The sequence below is a fragment of the Ascaphus truei genome, chromosome 2, assembly GCF_040206685.1.
Source record: "Ascaphus truei isolate aAscTru1 chromosome 2, aAscTru1.hap1, whole genome shotgun sequence".
In the NCBI taxonomy this organism is placed as follows: Eukaryota; Metazoa; Chordata; class Amphibia; order Anura; family Ascaphidae; genus Ascaphus; species Ascaphus truei.
The window spans coordinates 203,858,384-203,882,731 of NC_134484.1; the positions used below are offsets into that span (position 1 = coordinate 203,858,384).

Here is a 24,348-nt window from a genome sequence, read left to right on the forward strand (position 1 = left end):
ATCTGAACCTTTCCGTGCCTGAGGGCCTGCAGCAAATGAAAGAATTGCACTTTAGAGATGTCACAACACACATCTTAATTCTTCCCCAGTTCAATTTGTATTGTAACTGGCACAGTGGAGATTCTCTGGCTATTTGCAGAGTAGCTACTGTACGATGCTGTCTTTTTTTTTTTTTTTTTTTTTCCACGTGGAGGTAGGGTGAGGTTGTTGGGTGGTATTGTATGTCTTTATTTATATAGCGCCATAAATGTACATAGCGCTTCACAGTAGTAATACACGTGGTAATCATATAAATAACAGATAATATAAATAACAGGTCATGAGAATAAGTGCTTCAGACATAAAAGTAACATTAAGGAAGAGGAGTCTCTGCCCGAAGAGCTTACAATCTAATTTGTATAGCTTTCCTTGAAGACCGTATTAAACGTCGTTTACTATAATGCATTTCCACTAAAGAAATAAATAAACATTAATCGTGAGGTTGATTCCTTTTCTTTTTTTTTTTATGTATGCTTCACTGTAAATCTTTATTCACTCTTTAGTTCATGTTCTAATTTCTGACATTATTTTAACTTGTGTATTTAAAGTTATTTTTTATATTGTTACCATTAACCCTTATGTGCAATATACACAGAGACTTTCCCTTTTGCGATTTTATATTCTCTCTATCTGCTCTGTTAGTGCAACTTTTATCCAATTACTTCAGCACACTCGCTGAGCAAGGAGATTCTGGCTATTCACGTTGATTATTCCTAGTCATCGTTTCAGTCTCTTGAAGGAAACCAGGCAATTGTTTCTGCATTAAACGTTATACATTATATATTCTTACTCATTACTTGTGAATGCTTGTTTTGTAGCTTTATGGTTTTATATACAGACGCCTTGCCTTATTAATTGCCGAGAAGCTTCGTCCGAGTTATTCTTTAAATGGTGGCAATGCATGTTAACTCCAGGCGGGCATGAGGTGTGGATTAGTCTATCACCCTTTGGTGCCCCAATGCCCAGCACACTTGGTAAGACACTGACGGCACTCGGTGTTCTCTTGGAATATGACCACATGGATTTTTTTTTGTTCTTTTCCTCTCAGTCTGTGGACCTGAGCTGCAATGAGCTGACTGAAATCACATTGCCTGAAAACCTGCCTCCCAAACTGCAGGAACTGGACTTGACTGGAAATGCCCGCCTGCTCCTGGACCACAAAACCCTGGAGCTGCTAAAGTGAGTACCTATTGTTTTGTATACGTACAGTCACACACCTTAATGACTAAGCACGTGATTGTCCACCGGACGCCGTGAAAGGACACGGGGTCACGTCAAGAGCAACAGTCCCGAGTAACGCGGAGCTCAGCGTGTATCTGCCCCTTAAAAGTGCAGTCCCACTTAATCTCTCGCTATACATAGTTGTGAAACCATTCAAAGAGGTTTCTGTCCAGAGGAAAGCTGAGAGAGTCTTTGCAGCCACTATTGCGCATCAATTTGAAAACTCGGCCTCGATCACTGCAACTTGGCAGTCGGTGCCACATCCTTGGATTAGCTATGTATTTTCCTGTTACTTGCCCCTACTAATAGCTTGAAAGTGATAATGTAAGTGACACTGTTGCTTTTATCCGAGAACCCCTAAAAAAACAAATGCAAGGTATCTTGGGGTGAAGTTAAAAATAAAAAATAGAGATGAAAACAAATTAAAGAGTGTTTGACAACAGCGGCAAGTAAAATAGTTCATCTTGCTGGTACCTGTGTCAACAAGTAGAATAAATATCATGGTTAAATAAATCGCTAAGCGAAATGAAAATAGTAATAGTTTGAATGCCGTATACAGACAAAACAGGCTGATGTTGCCGCTCTGTGCTCCTGCCAGTTCTCCAGTGTCTTCTCTGGCATTGCAGTGCAGTAGTTAACCTCTGCTCTCTTACAACACAAAGCATGAAGGTATGTTACGATATGCAACAGGCACACGCACGCGCAGGCTGTCTTCTAAACCTTTACTGCTCCCCCATTGCTTATCCCGCAGTGCAGGTTATACTCAGGTGGCGGTGTTTTCTGCAGAGCACATTTGAATGAAGAATGTGTTGTCCCAAATGGTGACGTCCGCTGTGTATTAGGTCACACCTTAATGTGCAGAGCAATTAACGCAACATTTCGGGGGGGTGGGAGAAGAGGGGTGAACCTAGTCAGGCGTATGGTAGGGGAGGTTCAACCCCGAAAACATTAATTGCCCTGCACATTAAAGCTGCAGTTCAAGCGGCCATTGGGGAAAAAAAGAGAGAGAAAAAATTCCCATTCAATATGTGCATCAATACAATCTGCACACTGACAAGTGATTAGCTAAGCTGCAGATCGATCCGTTCTCCTGTAATCGATCGCTTGCTCAGGGTTATTTAATTCAGTTCTTGCACAGCATTCTGGGCAATGTAGTCCTAGAATATGATTGACTGGGCAGTTACCAGATACAATTGGTGCACTGCTAGAGAGAGGGCGGGGCTCAAGAGCAGAGCCTTTCAGTAGGGGAAGGGGGCTGTCACTTTGGAAATGCTTCCTACATGAGAAACATTTAAAATGTCATTAAAACATTTTTTATTTTTAAATGCTACAAGAATTTTCTCATAGTACAGAACTGATTTATCAAAAAAAAAACACATGGAGGATATTGCTTGAACAGGTTAGGTTATTGCTTTAAGATGTGATCTAACAATCAACAAACTTCACCATTCACTCAGTGTGCGGTTACTTTTTTTGTTCAAATACGATGAAGGTACATTTATCAAGTGTTTTAGGGAATGGGTGTGACCATAAGGCTGCGTCCATAGAAGGACCGACAGCGCTGAGCAGTGCGGACGCTCCGCGATGAGCCCCGCCATCCTCAATGAGAATGTCTTGAGAGGGAGCGTCCGCAGGCGTGCTGAGGCGCAGGGATTTTCATCCGACAGGAGAATGTTTTCAGACCGCGCTGTGGACGTCACGTGGCTGCCAACATCCAATCAGGGTGAAGCAGCGTGACGCCGGCGCCTTGACTTTGACGTCGGTGCTTCGACCCCGTGACGTCATAGCTCCGCCTCCCGATCGCGCACGCTGGCTCGCCTGCTAGTCCGTCAAATCGCTCCTGATTGAGCAGGCGAGCCTCAGCGCGGAGGAGCGCGGGCTGCCCTACTATGGACAAAGCCTAAAGCTCTGCACTCCCCACATATAAAGTGATTTAGTCCCTGTCTGCTTTCTGTGTTATATACTATTTGTTGAATTCTGGAGCTGTGCTTGATCTTGGGTGCACTTTCCTCCAAGATACAGTATGCATTCAAATCAGCAATCCTCCCCCAACAGCATGGTAACAGGGGGAGGGGGAGCTTTCAGAGTTGAATCACAGTATTTCTAGAACCTGGGACCCGTTCCCGACATGCTGGTGACGTTACCAGCATTACTTCCTGATATTTAAAGGTAAATTGTATGGCCCCCCCACAGCCCAACATTTTACAGCCATTTTGTTTCCCCTAGTGGGAGATTTAAACCCAGTAACTTTCACACCATCTCTAGAACCGCGGGTCCCCAAAGCTGAAAACGAGGGAGTGGAGCTGCTGCTTTTAAGCTAATTACGCGTAATGCACCCTTGTTCTCCGGAGAGAAGTACGTTGGCAAAACGTCACGTCAATTTAAAACATGCATCCTAGAGCACGTGGGCACTATATTATAAACTTTCTGGATACCCCCGTAGCTCGGCATGTGAACCAGGTACACAGTGGTGAGCCTAAACATATCATATTTCAAGGAATAGACCATTCCTCGTTAGGGATACGGAAGGGCGATTTAGATAATGCCTTATTAAAAATGGAAGCAAAATGGATATACCCCTTGGGAACTTTAATAACTCCTAAAGGGTTAAAAGAGGGGTTTTGCTTATACAGCATTTCTATGAGATCCATTTTTAGTCCTCAACTGTAAGGAAATAAAGCAAGTCTGTATATATCCATCAAAATAGTTATATCTAGAGTTGTATTACTAAAAGGAGATCAATAGATCTACAACAATTGTGGACAATTTATAGTGATTTATTAACATGAATAGATTTTTCAGCAACCATATGAGATAGACGTATCTATATTGCATGGTTACTGCATTATGAGCAACATCTACTTTGTTAACATCACATAAAAAGCAACCCCAAAATAGAAGAACATATAACGAGGGTTGGATCCATACAACGTTTAAATGAGATATAACCAGGAGTAAACAGAACAAGCCGATCAATACAAAATAACGGTGTCTAAAATTACCCTTGCATTTACCCTGTGAAGATCAGTAGTCCAGCAGATATACAGTATATCTGTGGACAAAAGAATAAAAACAAATGATATACACACTTATATTGTATAGGGTAACAACTGTAGCATCTTTGATATTAATATAATAAGATCACATTACATATATTAATCCTAAAACAAGTTTCTGTTCCATGTTTGCACACAGGTATTCATTAGTCTGTGCGGTCATGTTATTTGTGACGGCAGAATCAGCAGCCCATTCATTATATCTCCACATCACTAATAACTTTGCTTCATTCGAGTAAAGACTAATCATTCACTCATTATGTGAACATTGATTGCCATATAGTTTAATTAAGGTTTTATGTGCAAGAGATATATAGTCCTTCCTTTTTAACGTGGCAGATCTCCGCTTACAACCAAGGCTTCCAGATTGGATTAATAGCCTGGCTAGCCTCAGTATGTGGGCGTGATCACCATGGCAACCAGGGACTATAAGAAAGTAGGGAAAGTAAAGTCCCGCCCACCCCCGGAGAAGTTCCAATAGGAACGGAACACGTGTCGTGTTAGAATGATGCATAGATGCTGACGTCATCAACGCGACAGATGCCGAGACACTCGGTCTCAAAGTGTATTGGCAGTAACATCATTATTGCTCAAGACTCTACTAGCCAAATGTAACAAAGATGTGGGCCCCAGGAGGCAGCCACGAGCTCTAGTTAGCTCTTCTATTGATCTAGTTTTAAGTTGCACTGTAGTTGTTTGTCTTTCACCAACGGGGCTGTTTACACCACAGGGAAACCGGACAGAGAGTGTTCAGCATCACTTCTCGGGGAATTACTACCCTGATACTATCAGGTACTGGTCACTTAGACCAAGCAGGGACCCTCTAATCTATGACACATATATATAGAACACATTATACGCCTGATACACTAAGGTGTTCTATGTCAACTATATATTTATATTTTTATCCTTTGCCCCTTTTTGATTGGCCAATGTCATATCCACTTTGTTTTGATCAATAGATTGTGCACATTTACTGCACAGAGCCTACAGTTCAACTATATGCCCTAATATATAGGGGATATTATATACCAAGCCTTATTACATAGTATATAGGTATATCTACTATGAGATTATATGTATTTGAGGTTACTATCTTTTAACCCCTACAGGACTGTTTATCTATTCAGATCTTAACTCTAGTAGAGCATTTTAGGTTCTCAAAGCACTTATAGGTTTTAATCATTTTTGTTTTTTTCTCAATAGACTATTATACATTATTATTTAAACCTACTAGAGGTTGAGTACTTATAGAGGGACTTCTGTTCACATATATATTATTACTGTGTAGTATCGGCTCCTCTCACTGTTTTAACATCGGGGACTTTTATACAGACGAGGTGTTTCCAGGTTATTTATTCCATAGGCTGAGGTCATTATTTTGGGTGCAGAGTTTGCAGATTTTGTTTCCCCACATTATCTTCTGGTTTGCCACATCTCCCAGCGATCTGAGGGATCCATAGCAGGGATTTCCTTGCAGTTCATTCTATTTTTCTAACTCTGCTGGCCCCCGCAGCAATAGAGACCTGCAGCACCTTCAGTTTATTCAGGCCATAGATGCTTCAAGAGGCTCTAATGCTGCTGTCGACGAGTTATCTTTATTACAATTCTCCCCCCCTTTTTTTTCTTGAGCTAATTTAACAATTTCTTCCAAATATGTTATAAGGCAAAGGGGATTTCGGCATCTGGGATTCTGGAGATGTCGGCTTTTTTTTTCTGCATGCTAACTTTATGGTAGCTGTGACACATTCTCTAGTCATACTCTTCATACGGTAGCCTAATAAGAGCCTCCATTATAGTGGGGGGGAATTAAACAAAAAAAACTCCCCATCTCTTATTTTCCTCCTTCTCTCCTCGCTCTCTCCCCTCACCCGCCTTGCTCTCGCCTCCTCACCCGTACCCCCTTTCTCTCAAATATCCAACTAACTCCCCTGCTCCCCTCACACTCCCAATCACAACTGATGGAGGTGGTGGAGCGGCAGGTACGCTTATATAGCCAAATGGTCGTACTTTTCGCTCAAACTTTTTACCAAATGTTTTAAGTCACGGGACGGCGCTTTTGCCGCTGTAAAGAAAGGATAACGGGGAACTTTAAAGCATTTAGCTAAACGTGTTACAGCTCTTCTGAACTTTTAAAAAGGTTTGACGAAAACCACATCAAACTGAATCGGAGTTTGCACATCTCTGATCCTCATGCTTCCTAAGGGTGAGTGACCTGGTCACTCTGTACATTGTACCCAAATGCAGTCCGAGTAAAGTGTATCAGAATAAGTAATCTGGGGCCGTGTTCTGACCTTGTCCCTTCAGTGATTTTTCATGTGCACAGAAATGCAATCATTAATGTCTATTCAAAGTGTTTCATGTTTTAAAATGCCCCTTGACGTTTTATGGATAGCCACTAGTGAAGGCATTTTCTGTAGCCTTTCAAATGCCTGGAGAGAGTTGTTTTGTATGTGTGTTCTATTTATATTTCTACAAAGCTGGTATGAAAGTGGGGTGGAATTTTGTCTTATGTCCAGCACTGCAAATTGGATATTGCCCTTGACCCCTTTTGACCCTTTCCCTGGAGAAAACCTGGAACACGTTTGTCAGGGTTTTTTTGGTATATAATCCATTCATTAGCACGAACAGCTGCAACACATTGCAATGAAATATGCCATTTATCCTTTGCCAGTAGATGGTCTAAATGTGCTTTCACAACAATTCGGAGTGAAGCGCTTGTAAATATTACCTGTGCTCAACAAATTCTCCTGTAATTCGTTTACATGTTCACTCCAAAGACTTTGAAGACAGACCAGTAAAGGTCATCGTTGTGGTATGTACTGTGGTCACCGGACTGTACTGTAAATACCTTTTTATTTTTTGCTCCTCTTCGCGCCTGACACTGCAAAATAGCACTGTTTGTCCTTTTTCAGATGCACCCAAGGGTGTCAGGACAGAAAGGTGACATCTTGAAGCCAATTGTGGCATCGTTTCTCTGCTGTACTTGGGATACGAACCAGTTTTGAGGATGGTGGTGGGAGTTAATCCATGTAGGGAGGGCCTCATTCTATTACGGAGCGGCCGTTTGTGAAGTTTCCTGGTGAAAAGCCCCATAGACTTCAATAGAGTTTTGCTTAAAAAGTCTACTTTGGTGAATATAGAATTGCCCCCGAAGTGTATCTTTTAATATGGGGTATAAGAAGTGTTTTGTGAAAATGCTATTGAAATCCTGTTTTACGTTCCAGAAGGGCAATGAGGGAATAATCCTTTCAGAGGTGTGTGTGTTCGCACTAAATCAAGCACAACACCGATTGTAGGGAATACGTAGGGGCCTGGTGGTAGCAAAAAAAGAGGAACGCAAGACATTGAAGGATCCCGGAAACTTGAATGTGACGCAGGGTTTGATCTAAGTTTGCGACCCATTGCATTTCAAGCCACGTTGGCAGCAGGAGGGTAATATAAGGCTCACAGACTTCAGTGGTGATGTCTGCAGTCAGTGGTGTTTCTATTATTGCCAGTATATCTCCGTTAGTTTTACATCTTGGTCTGGGATTTGGAAGAAAAAAAAAGTTCAACCTCAGCGCTATAACCCTAATAATGTGATATACACGTGCGTGAAATACAGTACAAGTGATATATAAAATGAATACAAACACAAATGATAATACTTAAATAACGGTGTGATAAATGACCACCTCTAAAGATTTGGAAGTCCTGCAGACAGGAGGTCACGAGGATTGTCCAGATACTTTGTTGGTCCTTAGAGAGAAAAGGTTGTCCTCCTCGGTGCTGTTCTTCCTCAATCGGTGCTCGTGAAATATATAAAAAACAAAGGAAAAATAAAACTGTGTATAGTGGCACACTTTGTGCTTGTTGAATGTTTTCCTTGGGTGAATACCCCACCGATTTATATAATCACAATGACAGTAGACCAATGCTCAGAATTAGACTGTAGTTATTTTAAGACACCAAACCGGAGAAATACTTTGAGGGTGTAGTAAATTGGTAGAAGATCATAAGGATTAAATGCATAAGGATTGAACCCCATTGGAGGGGGGTGAATGGAACTTTTGCAAATCTCTAGAAGAAACCTTCTGGATTTACCAGCACAAAACTCTATCCCCATTGGGGCTCAGCCTAGACTTTGATCTAGGCTCATTCCTTAAGGAATGAGTTTGTTCCTTTGCGCTATACCCTGACTGTTATTACCTTTATGTTGCAATATTGTAATTGAATATGCATCCCATTTGATCGCCGTATACTATTTTTGTCTGTCATCTCATTTAATCCCCATCTTTCAACATATCGGGTCTCCTTGGTCTATTAGCCATTTTTTATGGCATAATATCTTATGAAGATCTGTATATCCTTAATTTCAGTACTTTTCCATTAGCAATATCCACCAGATGTGATAACTAATCATAATTAATAATTTTGATGCCATTTAGCTTTCAGCTGTGATGTACAGTCAAATATGTGTTTGTGTACTGTGAAGTTCAATAATTCAAAGGATCAAAGCAGTATACATGCAGGGTGATTATCAACAGTTCTGCAATAAATGTATTTTCTTTTTGTTTTTTTGTTTTTGTTTTTTTTGCATGTATGTGCCTGCATCTTGGAGCTTTTCTGTTTCAATCGCCATGTATGGGTTCTGTATTTTGGCATCTTGTGTGTTAATTTTCCTTGATTTGTAAATTAAATTTAAAACACAATTGTGGATCTGTACTTTTATTTATTTAAAAAAAAAAAAAATTTTTAAGTATCACTGAGACCATTTCATACTAATTGCATCCATCATCCATCAATTGGTAATCACGTCTCAGAACATCTGTACAGTGAGTTCTTTTTTATATATATGTATATGTATATTTATATATATAAATAAATAAATGAAGATTATTGTCTGCATTTACGATCATTGCATAAAGGGTGCATTTATTCACTTTGCACACTTCAGGTGATCTACCAATTTACTTCACCCTCAAAGTATTTCTCCGATTTGGTGTCTTAACAGTCTAATTCTGAGCATTGGTCTACTGTCATTGTGATTATATAATCGGTGGGGTACTCACCCAAGGAAAACAATGAACAAGCGCAAAGTGTGCCACTATACACCGTTTTCTTTTTCCTTTGGTCTGGGATTTGTTGCTTATTGTTAATAAAATATACTGACGACATTATTTAAGTAATCATGGTGGTCACAAACACCTTTAGCAACTTTTAAAGTAGTCTGTAATAAGGAAACATTTGAAAATCCCTGATATAGTAGAGCTAGCAATGTGTTCTTTTTAGGAGTGGAAAAAAAGGTTGTCTGTATAATACGCTTGCCTAATCTCGTTACATTGGGCAGAATATGCAGTTTAAAGTCTAGATAATCCAAGCACTGTTTGCTGATTTGTGCCTTTCAATTGGCTTTTAGTTGACAAGATTTGTAATGTGCTAAAAAAAAAAAATGTCCTATAAAGGAACCTGCATTCTTCATCAGGCTCGTTGTGCAATAGGAAAAGTAACTGGCCTCTCCCCTTAGATCCTCAGTCCTCTGTGTTGCATTTTGGCACAAAAGGGTTAACTGAATGCACAGCTGCCTAGCCTAGAGGCACTGCCCTTAACATTAGATGTGGCACTTCTTAAGAGTAGTGAAATCTTACTTGCTATTTGGCCTTTTGACTACACAGGGTGTCTGCAAAGAGTGTATGGGCTGAACACATTTTTCAGTTCCGTCCACCACGGGCAACCTCTCTCGTGGAGGCTGGTGCAGGAAAGACCGTGACTGCTGCAGAACGCCTTTCGAAGCAGAGCATTCAATCACCGCTCTATTTCCCGAGGTCACGCCCCACAATGCTTTGCATGGCACTATACAGGGTATTATGGAGTGCAACTTCCGTAAGCCAGGCAGTGACAGCTCTGCAGAAGCCATGATTCTTTCGCTCCAGTTGTCCTCTACTTTTCACTCGTCCTAGAACAGTGGACAAGTGGATTTTTCCAACCTGTTTACACTCTGGGATAAGGGCCAAAATGTTGCATTACCTTGCAGGTCATTCCCTTGGTCCTGGACAAGGTAAAGAATTTTTGACAAAGACCTGGTATTTTTGTGAATGTATTTTCCTTGCCATGTTTTACAGCTTTGTACGTGGGTTCATTTGCACTCTGTTAGGGTGGAATCTGTTAAACATAGACTTTTCCTTACAGATAAAGGCTGGGTGATGATTCGGCCAATAGTTTGCTTGGTTTGCATTGTCATGAATTTATAGCCCGCAGTAACTTTGGCCTTACACTGGGAAGGTTTTCTGGTTTGGGTGCAAATTGTCCTTTTCAAATGAGAATTACAATATATTGTCAATGGCTAAAGTTCACTTAATGTTTAGGCAGTGGGTGGGGTGCCCATCCAGCTGCAGAATGCTGTTAAAATTGCAGTTCAAGCTGCCGTTTAAAAAAAAAATATATATATATTTTTTTTTCCCCCATTCAATATGTGCATCAATACAATCTGCACACTGACAAGTGATTAGCTAAGCTGCAAATCGATCCGTTCTCCTGTAATCGATCCCTTGCTCAGGGTTATTTAATTCAGTTCTTGCACAGCATTTTGGGCAATGTTGTCCTTGAATATGATTGACTGGGCAGTTATTAGATGCAATTGGTGCACTGCTAGAGAGAGGGCGGGGCTCAAGAGCCAGAGCCAATCAGAAGGGGAAGGGGGCTGTCACTTTGGAAATGCTTCCTACATTAGAAACATTCAAGTCAAACATTTTTTTTATTTTTTATTTATACAAGCATTTTCTCATAGTACAGAACTGATTGAGTTATAAAAAATAAAAAAAACACATGTAGGATATTGCTTGAACTGCTGCTTCAACCTACTGTACTGACAGTGTGAATTGAAGATAATACACATACTTTGAATTGCTGGAGAGCCACTTCAAATGTTGGCTTAAAGATTCCCATTGTGGGGATGCAGTCTCTCTTTCTCTGTGGATTGTTTCATTGTTTTGGCACTTCAAACCCATATACAGTAGGGAAAAATAACCTACATTACACTGCATATACTTACAACTAAACCGTGTTTCACTAATGCCACCAAAATATTTTTCCTTTACAAATTCCCTTAAACGTTGACTTTTTTCCATCGGTTTCATGCGTTGGTCACATCACCCCACCATTTTCAGTTTCACAAAAGTATGCACAGCAAATCAGTACTGTGGTATTGTATGTATATTTATTTTGCCTTTGCTGAACCTAGATCACTGCAACTTGGACGTTAATTTAGCTTTGATCCTCTGTCTGTTTGATACTTGAACTAGCAACATAAGGAGTATGTTTTGTTTGTGTTGTACAATTTATGATTAGGTTTGGTCATGTATACCTATATAACATATTTTTATATAACCTTTAAGCTTTTAGCAAAGTTCTAAATCTATTTTGGCGCGTGTGTAAAATATATATATATATATATATTAATATAATATAAAATTGTGTTTTTTCATCTCTAAATAGCAACATTCGATGCTTAAAGATTGACCAGCCCTCGTGTGGGTTCTCTGCCAGCGAAGCGTCCGGCGCCCCAGCTGTGTGGAGCCATGGATACACAGAGGCATCAGGAGTTAAGAATAAGTACGTCCCGTCAGCTTTGACTGTACTGTGCATGCCTGTGTGGTTGTTATAATCCGAAAAATCCCAATTGTGAATTGCTGTTGGCAAATTATTGACGGTCAGACTCTGCAAAGAGCTTCTTTCATCTCGCTAGCAACGCCACACCCGCTCCTGCTATCCTCGGTCACTTTCGGTCAACACACTGAAAACTAACTAGTAATGAGACTTGGGAGGAGGGCACTTATCGGTTGTCATGGAAACAGCTAGTGTGAGGAGAAGGGCCTACATTTAATACCATAAAATATGCGGCAATTTAAGAGTAACGGTAACTCTACAATAATAGGATTCAAATGTGCCTTGGTAGCGTTTTTGAACCTTAGGGTGAATGTACACATTAAAGAATGGGCACTTGGGTATACATCCCTTTCTCCGTGTGAAACTGGAGTCACTGACTTCACTTTACAAAGCAGGCAGGCTGTGACTTCAGCTGCCCCTCCCACGTCTCCTTTGTTAGTTGTGGTTACTATGGCACTGGTGTAACCGATGCAGGATGCCTCCATAGCACAGCGGTCTACTTCTCATAGGAGAGAGCCTGACATTTCGGCTGCCTACATTGGTGGCTGAAAGGTTTGCTTTCAAGTGGCTGCATGGGAAGTATGATGTCAGCTCGGGGGAATGTTAACTGCTTGCTGGCCACCTGTTGGAAAGGATTTAACGCAGAACAACCCCCAAAGCACTTGGGAAAACAGACTTCCCTAGTACGCTAAACCCATGGAACGTGGAAATGCAGCGTCCCAGCATCACTTGGAATAAATAAGCTTTGTTTTCTAGAACCAACCTTCTTGCTTGCCTTTTAATACTCTCCTTTAATGTTTCCTGTATCTCCCCTACCCCATGTATTGGTAGTTCCCCTCCTCCCCTCCTCCTCCCCCCCAAAAAGATGTATCCTGTTCTCTCCTAGAACTGATGGGAATGGGAATACATAATACATTTTTTAACCTATTTGTGTGAACTTCTTAAACTGTACAAGTTCTCTAACCCTTTATGGGTGCCCTTTAGACGTAGCTACTACATCATGGGGTCTGGCACTGGGTATAATAACCCTGCTAGTTTTTCTAAGGTGGAATCGCGCTGTGTAGCGCAAAACGTGATTTATCTTTGTGTTACACTATCCGTGACGAAGCGGTGATCGCGAGTGCCATAGGGGGCACTTAAAGGGTTAAATCCCTGTCTAAGGGACCATCTTTTAACGTCGAGGGGACATTTTTCTCCCTGAGACCTGCGCTGTTGTCATACCATCAGTTAAAGCGTTTTCCCTTCCCTCATCCCTAGGCTTTGTGTGGCATCCCTTTTGGTCAACAACTTGTGTGATAACCGCGAAGCCCTGTACGGCGTGTTTGATGGGGACCGTAATGTGGAGGTACCCAGCCTGCTGCAGTGCACCATGAGCGACATCCTGGCTGACGAACTGCAAAAAACCAAGAGCGAGGAGGAGTACATGGGGAATACCTTCCTCGTCATGCAGAGGTGACCACTCTTCTCTCATTGCTCCTTTCTTAGCTGATCAGCTCTCCTTATGTCAACATGTTTTGTTGCCTGTACTTGTAATACCCGTAATACACTTCCTCTGATATATATATATATATATATATATATATATATCAGAGGAAGTGTATTACGGGTATTACAGGTACAGGCAACGAAACATGTTGACATAATATATTTTATTATATATATATTAATTCTAGTACAACACTGACCAGGCACACAGTGCTTTAGCTATTATTCCCTGCCCTGAAAAACTCACTTATTTGTGGTGTCCAGAGCACATCCAGATTGTGACTTTGCAGTCAAATGGAATGTGCCGCGCAGTATTAAATCAGACTCTCCCACATACAAAATGGCGCCATTAGGCCACTCCTTGTCCTTACCAAATATCGATTTTAAGAATTGCATAATCGACAATTTATAAATAATATATATTATTTTTAATACAGGACTATGCAAAACAAACACACACATTGGGGCTCACATTTCTTAAGTGAGGATATTTTATAAGAGCTCTTCCGGCACCGGGATACACACTGCAAACACCATTCAAAGTGGCTGCAGTGTGTCTTCCGGTGCTGGAAGGTGTCTCATGGACAAGCACCGCATGGCAAATATGAGCCTTAATCTATGATTACAGTTGTATTTCTGAAGCCTGAGCGACGGGACCGAGGAATTTATCCAAGGTTACACATGATCAGAGATCACTATGGTTTGCTGTATAATACCTTTAAACCTTTGTCTGCAAGAGGATCTGCGGATCACTGTGTTGCACAGTCTGCTGCATTTTAAAAATACCAAATAAACCTATTGATTCAGACCTTGGTAGTAACTGATTGCAGTGATCGTAGTGATTGCAGTTGCAGCTTTCCTGTAGACTGTTTAAGGCAATAGTACATGACACCACTGCTGAATTACTTGCTTCTAGACAAGCTCACCATTAAATTCGACTTCTTTTCAGAAGACACTTGGAAGCTGCACTCCCATGTTAAAAAAAGAAATTGTTAGGCCAATGTTTGTCTTAATAATGGGCTGGTGTCTGACCTTTGCGAAATCTCTCTTCCTTACTTGTAGGAAGTTAGGCACCGCTGGACAGAAACTGGGAGGCTCTGCTGTCCTCTGTCACATAAAGCACGACCCCATGGACCCCGCGGGCTGCTTCACGCTGACCTCCGCCAACGTGGGCAAGTGCCAAACTGTTCTCTGTAGAGACGGGAAGCCGCTCAACCTGTCCAAATCTTACACCGTCAGCTTTGAGGAGGAGTTAAAGAGGGTGAAACAGCATAAGGCCATCATCACAGAGGTAAGAGCATCCAAACCTGTGCTTTTCAAAACCAGTGCTTTAAGCTGTGTCTCGGCCATGCGCAGTTTCGGAGATTGACGGCCCTTTGAGCAACATGATTATTTAATTTTTCTGTGCGCTGTGGCGGGTCTTTGCACAGTTCCAAGCTATAATAATACAATTAACGGTCACGTCGTTAACAGGTATATCAAAGCAGTTTGTGCATTTCTTGGAAGTGCTGGTGCAGGATCACTTCTCTTCATACGAAAGCCCCCAGTTAAAAACTAAAAAGAAAAGTGCATAATCGGAGTATCTAGAAATCCTATTGCTATTATTGTCATTTTGTTTGTAAAGCGCCAACATATCCCGCAGTGCGGTACAGTAGGGGTACAGAGTGACATCAATTGCATAAACAGAATGACATATCGATATGGACAAACGAGCGCAGACAGATACAAGAGGTAATGAGGGCCCTGCTCGTGAGTTTGCAGTCTAGAGGGAATAAAGTAAAGTGGTTGGTCATTGTGTGATGGAGTATGCCTCAGGATGGAGGTCCTATTAAGGTTTGGGAGTGTTGATGGGGGTGATTTAGTCCACTCACACAGCTGCTACCAATAGGGTTGGGGGCGGGGGGTGTGATGTTTGGCGTATCCCAGATAACTTTCCTTTTTAAACGAAGCCTTTCAGAGAGTTTTGAATGTCTGAATGCATGTAGGGAGTTCCAGAGAGTGGGCAGCATGGGAGAAGTCTTGTAGGCGGGAGTGAGAGGAGATGTTAAGGTGTGGAAGGGGATGTGAATTTGTAAATGGTTGCTATAGAAACAAAAATGTTTGTTACCTTAGAATACATTAAAAATATCTTTAAAATTATTATTTATTTTTTTTTTCAAAAAATGCTACAAGTATTTTCTCATAGTACAGAACTGATTTATTTAAAAAAAAAAAAACACATGTAAAAAACACACATGGGATATTGCTTGAACAGCAGCTTTAAGGCATTCCGGTGGGCAACCGTAACCATTTTAATTGGGGCTTATGATGTTTTCTATGTAAGCAGATGGCAACGACTGCGTGATGGAGAGATCTTCGTAGATTAGACTTAATTAACGCATACCCCTGAGCGGTTGTCAGCTTCAGGTATATGTGGTAAATAAACTATAAAGACGAGCCTAATTCTCTGACACAAATTATTTTATGTGGACAAATAGTTATATTTGGTCTTTATTCTGTGTTGGGAAATCGACAGCCGCTTAGAGGCTTTCATACATAATCTCACATTCCAAATGAGTTTACGTGTAATTGACTCGCCTTGTTTAGGGAAATGGGAGTTCTGGCTCAAGTATTTCGGTGACGCATAAAATATAATGATGCAGATGAGATCTGAATTAAATTTTGCAAAGCAGTTCCAGGCGAGACTCCCACAACAACAAATGCCGTCCTCTGTCAAGAGGTTGCAGACTGCACAGAGAAGGTTTAACCTTAGAATAGAGCTGCAGAGTGGGGTTGGGAATCCTCGGCCTGTGTCAGCGTTCCAGAATCGCAAATGAGCTCTCTCTTCCCACCCGCCTTTCCTTTTCCTCCTCCTCTGCTCTCTGTGAGGCCATTCACTCCTCCCACTCGCCAGCCTGGGAAAAGATCCCCTGCACCAAGTGCAAAAAAGTAATTGAAGCATAAATAACGCGGCACTGCAGCTGGCAGAATAAAAGGAGGCTTTCTAAACTGGTAACCGGAAATTGGGCTTTAATACTTGCTTAAACCTCTCGCTGTTCGACTCTCCTCCGTAAGCAAAGAGGTCAGTAACCTCCGTATCGGGGATCTGTGCAGTGCATTTCAGACTGATGTTGAGGCTCTTGCATCGCAGAAGTTAATGTATTTGCTGTCAGAGGTGACTACAACATTGCACCTCAGTGAATCGCAGACCCCTCCTGGAAGCAGAAAGGATATAGATCTATATCTATAGAAGTGTCACATCGACCACAATGATAAAAATTCCATGTATTGTTAAAATAAATAAAAAAAAGGAGATGCTTTGGTTGGGCAGTTTTTTTTTTTTTTTTTCTTCACTGCAGCATCTCCATAAAGGAAGCAGAGACACGTTGAGGCTTTGTATGTACAAAATAACAGTAAAATACATAACCCATTTGCACGCCCCTCTGGAAGTGAAAGAGTATATAAACATTTAAAAGGGATTAGCAAAACCATTTCTTTCAGTTGTGACCTAAAAAGATTGAAGGAAATTGCAGAAAGAATGACAAACGTGTATTATATTTACATATGGATTTTTGTCACAGATTGCACTATTTAATGGAGGTGGGGTAATTGTCCTTCAATCAGTAAATTGTAAGCCTCAGCCTTGATTCCAACGTTGTCTTTTTCTTTTTGTGTGACAGGACGGGAAAGTGAACGGAGTGACGGATTCCACGCGTATTTTGGGGTACACTTTCCTCCATCCCAGCGTCATTCCCCGGCCCCACGTACAGTCGGTCTCCCTCACCCCTCAGGATGAGTTCTTCATCCTGGGAAGCAAGGGCCTGTGGGACAGCCTATCGGAGGAGGAGGCGGTGGAGGCTGTAAGGAACGTGCCAGATGCCCAGGCAGCCTCTAAGAAGTTGTGCAGCCTGGCACAAAGCTACGGGTGCAGCGGCAGCTTGTGTGCAGTTGTAGTGCAGCTGAATGTCACAGAGGACTGCTTCTGCTGCTGTGAGCTGAATGGTGGGGTGCCCCCTCCCAGCCCGGGCATTTTCACCCCCTCTGTCAATGTGGTTATCAAGGACCGTGCTCCTGACAGCCTAGGCATGCCATCTTCCAGCAGCGGTCTGGCTTCAGAGATCAGCAGTGAGATATCCACCTCAGAGATGAGTAGCGAAGTGGGGTCTACAGCCTCAGACGAACACCCTGCAGTGTCCCTCCACGAGAATGGAGTTGGCCCAGCGGGTTGCCCCAGTGAGCAGCGGTGCACACTGCACCCTGTCTGCCTCTCCAGCTCCTTCCAGCGGCAGCTGTCCAGTGCCACTTTCTCCAGTGCCTTCTCAGACAATGGGCTGGACAGCGAAGATGAGGAGCCCATTGAGGGTGTCTTCTCTAATGGCAGCCGGGTGGAGGTTGAAGTGGATATCCACTGCTCCCGGGCCAAGAATCGAGGGCAACAAGCACCAGCAGCTGTCCCAGAGCCCGCCGATGAGGGCATAGTCATCAGCGCCAACGAGGATGACACTGGGGGTCCAGGCACGAGGCAGGACTTTTCCTCCAACACCTTGGGTCGCCAGAGGAAAATCAACGGCTCAGTGGCACCTCCAGAAAAGAGCCACAACCTGATCGAGATTGCGGCTGATGCGCCCCTCCGAAAGGCAGGGGGTTACTTTGCAGCACCAGCGCAGCCAGACCCGGACGACCAGTTTATTATTCCTCCTGAACTTGAAGAGGAGGTGAAGGAGATCATGAAACAGCATCAAGAACAGCAGCAGCAGCAGCAACAGCAACACAGGCAGTATCAAATGGACCAGTTGCCAGACTACTATGATACACCACTATGACCCATTCACTCGACTTGTATTTCATTTTAAAAGAACTCTGTGAGCTTCCCCTGCTCTTCCAATTACTTGTCAAGAGCAGACTTTTTAGGTACTTTTTTGAGGCATCTGATCTTACCCCCTTTTTGGACCCTTCCCGAGCTCATCTTTCTACTTTCCTTTCCTTTATAAATTCACCACTTACCCCCCCCCCCCCCCATCTCCCCCTCCCCCCCCCTTTTTTTTTTTTTTAAATAACCACCAGCTTTCTTCTACAGACGCTTTAATTAAAATGTTTTAATCACTGTTTTCCCGTAACATATCATATGTTTAAGGGGGGGGGGGAGGGGAAAAGAGAGGAGAGGAGAAGTTTGAAGAAAAGGTTTTGATGAAAAAAAAAAAAAAAAGTTTAATATATTGCGGAGAAACAAATAATACAGATTTGTAATATTTTTTAAGAAAAAAAAGAATAGTTTTGTTTATGTGAGAAACAAGGCAGTGCGGCAATGCTAAAGGAATGTAAAGTTGTAATACTCTGGTCCTTTTGGATGTGAAAAAGTACATTGAATGCTTTTTTTTTTTGTTTTGTTTTTTTTTTTGGGGTGGAGAGAGGATTTTGAAAGTGCTTAGATATTTGTAGATCATTATGACTTAACTCTTAGGAGTTGCTTACTCTTTCCGGTGGTGACTTAAATCACGGAGTTTCACTAATTTTCTCTGAGAGAACAGTTGATTAGGAAGTGTAACCCTGTCACATGCTGGAGGCGCCTGCAATTCATTTCAGAGAAATGTGTAGCAGCCTCCGCCAGCAGTGGGAGGGGGTCATGTAAATAGCTTATGTAATGTATAGTGTTCCATAATAATGATAATCCCAGTGCTGCTGCAGAGAGAGATCCACATTGTGCGTCATGTACTCAGCTGTTGTGTGCAGCACCGTGGGAGTTAATATATTTTGTAATCTTGGCAGGGCACAACCAGTAAAATTGGAGGGTTTTTTTTTTTTTTAAAGCTGTATAACAGTTCAAATCACCGTTGACGTGAGTGAGGTGTGTTGGATAATAACCTACCAAGAAGCGTAAGTTTTTTTTTCTTAAGGATCCAAAAAAAAAAAAAGGTCAATGATTATCTGCAGCTGGACCATGTTATCTCGCCCTCCCTGACTTTGTGTTCTGTATCGCTGCCACCACAATCCAGCATGATTGTACAAAGCTCATTTAGATGATTGAACCTACCCAGAGTTATATCAACGCCGAATGCACAAATGAACACGTGATCATTTTTGGTATAATAAACATTGAACTTTACAAATAATTAACCTTGTCTTACTTTGTACGGTTTTGTTAAGTTGGGGAAATGTTCACGAGGCTGTTGTATGTGTTAACAATGCGGCAGCATCGCCCACGTTCTCAGAGAATCAACCGCACGTTCTGGTGGGATCTTTTGCACGTTCTGGTGGGATCTTCTGCACGTTCTGGTGGGATCTTTTGCACGTTCTGGTGGGATCTTTTGCACGTTCTGGTGGGATCTTCTGCACGTTCTGGTGGGATCTTTTGCACGCTCTGGTGGGATCTTTTGCACGTTCTGGTGGGATCTTTTGCACGTTCTGGTGGGATCTTTTGCACGTTCTGGTGGGATCTTTTGCACGTTCTGTTGCAGTTGTTGATCAAACAAAATGGTTAATCTGAACTGGGAAGCACAATATATGTAATCAGACCAGATTTCTGTTTTCATTTAAATGAGAGCGAATTATTCAAAGTTCTAAAACTTGCCCACAGTGTTCTGTGCTACAGCTGTAGGTGCCATTTCTGTTGTGACCTGCTCTGTTCTCTGTTGTGCGCACACAAAGAATCTTTCCAATATGATATCACAGAGCACGTACACTGGCTAATTTTATTATATTGTGACAACATTAAAAACATACCGGTATCAACTTCCAAAACAAATTGGAACAGCAAATTAGTCTCTGCCCTCTCAGATGAGAACATATATCTTCAAACACAAGAGTAGATTAAACATGTGACATTATATAGTAAATCATGGTTTTGAATCCTTGTGCTTCATCGGGAGATTTTTTGAAGAGCGACCCACTCTACTTATACTTTTAAAGGTGATCTCGCTGAATCGGATACCTTTCTTGTCAAACGAGCATTAATTAAGTAATAATTGCCGAAGGACAGAGCATTACTCGGCCATTAATTTCCAGAATGGAGAAATTGAACTCCCGAGGAGAAGAGTAATGCCCTGTCCTGAGGGCAATATTTTGAGGGTTAAGACCCCTTCCTCAGGCCCATTCCCTCGGGTCCAATAGGACCAATGGTACTTCCCTTACCCTGCCTTCCCCAACAAACTGAGTCAACCCCAAAAATGATAGTAATAATATAAATGCACGAATGTCCCATGCAAATCAATGAAGTCCTGATACAACAAAATATGTATCCAACCGTCAGTCCTTAAAATGTGAAACTCCAGCTCTCGCTCTCTCGCTGTTTCATCCAGGGGTTGCACAACCGGGCAAGGAGGGGAGGGGGGGGGGGAACTATTTATATATATATATATATGTATGTATGTGTGTTTGTGTGTATATAATATATATGGTGCATACTGTTCAAAAAGATACAAAAAAGGAAAACGGAACAGGCACTCCTATATGCAAAAGTGAAATTTATTGACTCAACATTCATTTATATATATATATATATATAAATATATATATATATATATATATATATACCGATATATATATATATATATATATATATATATATATATATATATATATATATATATATATATATATACACACACACAGTGGTTGACAAATCACCAAAAAATCTACTCGCCACCTAGTACCAAACGTGTGCTGCTTGGGCCAATATTTACTCGCCCGGGGGTTAAATCCACTCGCCCGGGGCGAGCAAATGTATAGGTTTGTCGAACACTGTATATATATATATATATATATATATATACATATACACACAATACCTTTAACCCTCTTGCACCAAAAGGGTTCATGGAATCATACACTTGCTCTTGAAATTTTTTGATAGGAATTGTTAATGTTTTATTGAAATTAAGCAGACATAAAGCAGTCCTGTGCATGTTTTATTGGAATCATAAGCACACTGTTGGATTCATGCACAACACCTGCTCCAAGATATCAGGCCAAGAGAATCTGCTACTAGCAAGAGCACTTGTCTGACTCGATAATAAACCTTGCTTTATTGTGACAGCTAAGGTGCGTTACTCGTCTCAGAAGTCAGGCGCTGTAGACGGTGTTATTATAAGTCTCTAACCCTTTAGATATTGATACTAAAACATAGCAGCATGTCATGATTTCCTGCCCCCATCTCTCGAGTTTCTCCCTCCCACATTGTATCAGCCTTCCTTCTTCCTATACAAAAAGAGAAACAAATCCCTGGTGCAAGATGAATTCGTATAATGATACCAGTCCCAGTGCTGTAATAAGAACCAGTTTCATATATACATACAAAGTACAAAGGCTGTATGGTGCTCTATCTATATGGTCAATAACTTGTTTAAGCCAAAAGATTCTATAAAGAACATTGAGATAGGTCCAGTATATAACCCTTGTGTATGTATGACCAATATTCCAAATAATGGTAACACTACTGGTTCACTATGCTTCAACTAGCTGGCCCGGATTCCACGATCACTGTAGTAAGAATCCACACATATATACGTGTCCAGACAAATGTATATTGAAGTGGAACAACACATTTGTTAGGTCTTCAAAACTATTATCCTCCAGTAGGGTGTGCCTCTGTTTTCCACAGCATACACAGGAATGAATTTCAGGAAAATAAGAGCACCACTTGGACCAAGATCAGAAAAAAATCAATTGCTAGAGTGTGTCCCATAAAAGGAAAAATGTAATGGATCAACAGCAACCAACTACATAACGGGGCAAAGAAAGCTGGGGTACCTTGATAAAGAGCTTCACGCTCGAAACGCGTTGGTGGGGGCTTTCCTTGCCCCGTTATGTAGTTGGTTGCTGTTGATCTATTACATTTTTCATTTTATGGGACACACTGGCAATTGATTTTTTTTTCTGATCTTGGTACAAGTGGTGCTCTTATTTTCCTGAAATTTATATATAGATATTTAAGTATATATTTAATATACAGATACACAGTATGTGTTTGCGTCTCTCTCTCTCCCCCTCTCCCCATCTCTCTGAAGTGCTGAGTACACTTTTGGCGCTATATAAATAAAGACATACAATACTTATCAGCGTTTCGATCCCGGAGCGAGATCTTTATCAAGGGGGTGCAAATAACAAGTGAAACTTGGTGACATATATACCCTAAAGACACACCTACCAATTACAATCAGAAGCAAAAAAATCGCGCGAAGAAACAGGTGAGTACACAGTTCCAGTCAAGTGAAGCAACAGCTGTGTGATGAGTCCCGCTATTGGTTACAGGGCCTTCACGTGATGCATACTGGGGAGCATCTTGCATTCCCACAGTAACCATCAGAGGTTTGGCTCATCCGGGTCTCATAAAACAGGAGTCTATGATCCCCCAGTATTAATGTCCATGGATCGCATGCGCGACAATAGGGTCCTCCGCAGGCATTGATAAGCCATACTAGTAAGCTCAGGTCTGTCAAATAGATTAACAATGGACCGTCAACATTTGAGCCACACTGATAGTGACACCAGCGTAAGGGCACATGGAACATGACCATAGAAACAACAAAAAAACAGATCCACAATCACAATGATTGTCAGCAGGCGCATGCGCAACACGTCTGAGTCAAAACAAATGAACCATGCTGCGTCCCCTGATTGCGTCCTGGCGTGGCCATAGAACCAATACGCACAAGTGAAGTACATAAAGGCACACTGCCATAGACCCCAAATAACGGCGCCATAGTAAAAATAAGCCGCAGCAGTGAGTGGGGGACACAGAGGATGACTGACCTGTATAAATTGCATAATGCAACAATAATAAACCCAAAGTGAGGGGAATGTGTGTGAGGGGAGAATGACGGAAAAACGGGATGGGAAGGAAGGGAAAAGGGAAAAAGAGGGAGTTAAAAGGGGAAGGGAAACAAATAAACAAATGTTAAAGCCATTCAGCATACATGAAAATATTAATATGTCAATGAACAAAGTCTGGACATGCACAATATGTACAAGACAATAAGGATAGACCTGATGCCACACGTGGTGGAAGGTGAACACAAGCTGTTACTTACAAATGTAATAACGATATAAAGCCATAACGATAAGCTGTTTTAAAAAGCATCCGAGATTCATATCTTCGTTGAGGCCTTTGGGAGCCATAGTATTCAGTATATGTACAAATCTGGCCTCCAGTTGGAGCAGCAGCTTGTGTTTATTCCCACCTCAAGGTGGGACATGTGCCTGTGTGATGGGCATACAACTGAAGGTAGTCAGGCCATGCTGTTTCTGTTTGAAATGTCTCGCTACAGGTAGCAATTTCAAATCGTCCTGATCAGTCAAGTCAGAGAGGACCTTCCGAATAGTGGATCAGTGCATAGCTATCCTCTCCTTAAGCATTATTGATGTTTTTCCAACATAAAGTAGTCTGCAAGGGCATTTGATAATGTATACGACGAATCTGAATTCACAGATAAGGAAATCAACTATTTTGAGAGGATGGCCCTTGTGATGGTGCATGAATGTATTACCCAGCATCAGGTCTTGACAATTGACACAACCCTTGCATTTGTGAACCCCTGGAGTTTGGTAAGCCACATGGGAGCAGTGGCATATTTCTCAACCGGGTCTGATTTGGTGAGTAGGTCACCTATATTATGACCCCTCCTATAACAAAAGGGGTGGTGACGTAAAGTGTTGGCCGATACGCTTATCATTGGCCAAGATGTCAGTGCTTCTTAATGCTATGTTGGATGTGACCTGAGGCAGTACTGTAAGTAGAGACAATGTTAAAGCGGTTAGTATCCTTGACTCTTGTTGTTAGCTTCAATAGGTCCTCTCGTGCCGGAGTCGTGCCTGTACAAGTGCCTGCTCAATCTGTCTGGTCATAACCTCTTTCCCTAAAGTGTATCGCCATTTGTTGAAGGGCAGCTTCAAGTTCTTCTGCATTACTCGTAATCCGTTGCACACG

The 24,348-nt window shown here is 41.7% G+C and overlaps 1 protein-coding gene across 1 annotated transcript in view; it reads left to right on the top strand.

Moving 5' to 3' along the window:
* PHLPP1 (PH domain and leucine rich repeat protein phosphatase 1) overlaps positions 1-19,537 on the top strand; it is a 134,662-nt gene extending 115,125 nt beyond the window's left edge. Inside the window, exons 13-17 of the mRNA XM_075585857.1 lie at positions 1,088-1,218; positions 11,793-11,909; positions 13,221-13,415; positions 14,511-14,739; positions 17,108-19,537. Of these exons, the coding sequence (XP_075441972.1) occupies positions 1,088-1,218; positions 11,793-11,909; positions 13,221-13,415; positions 14,511-14,739; positions 17,108-18,250 (1,815 nt within the window). The 3' untranslated portion in view covers positions 18,251-19,537. The remainder of the gene's footprint in view (positions 1-1,087; positions 1,219-11,792; positions 11,910-13,220; positions 13,416-14,510; positions 14,740-17,107) is intronic.
* The last annotated feature ends 4,811 nt before the right edge of the window (positions 19,538-24,348 follow it).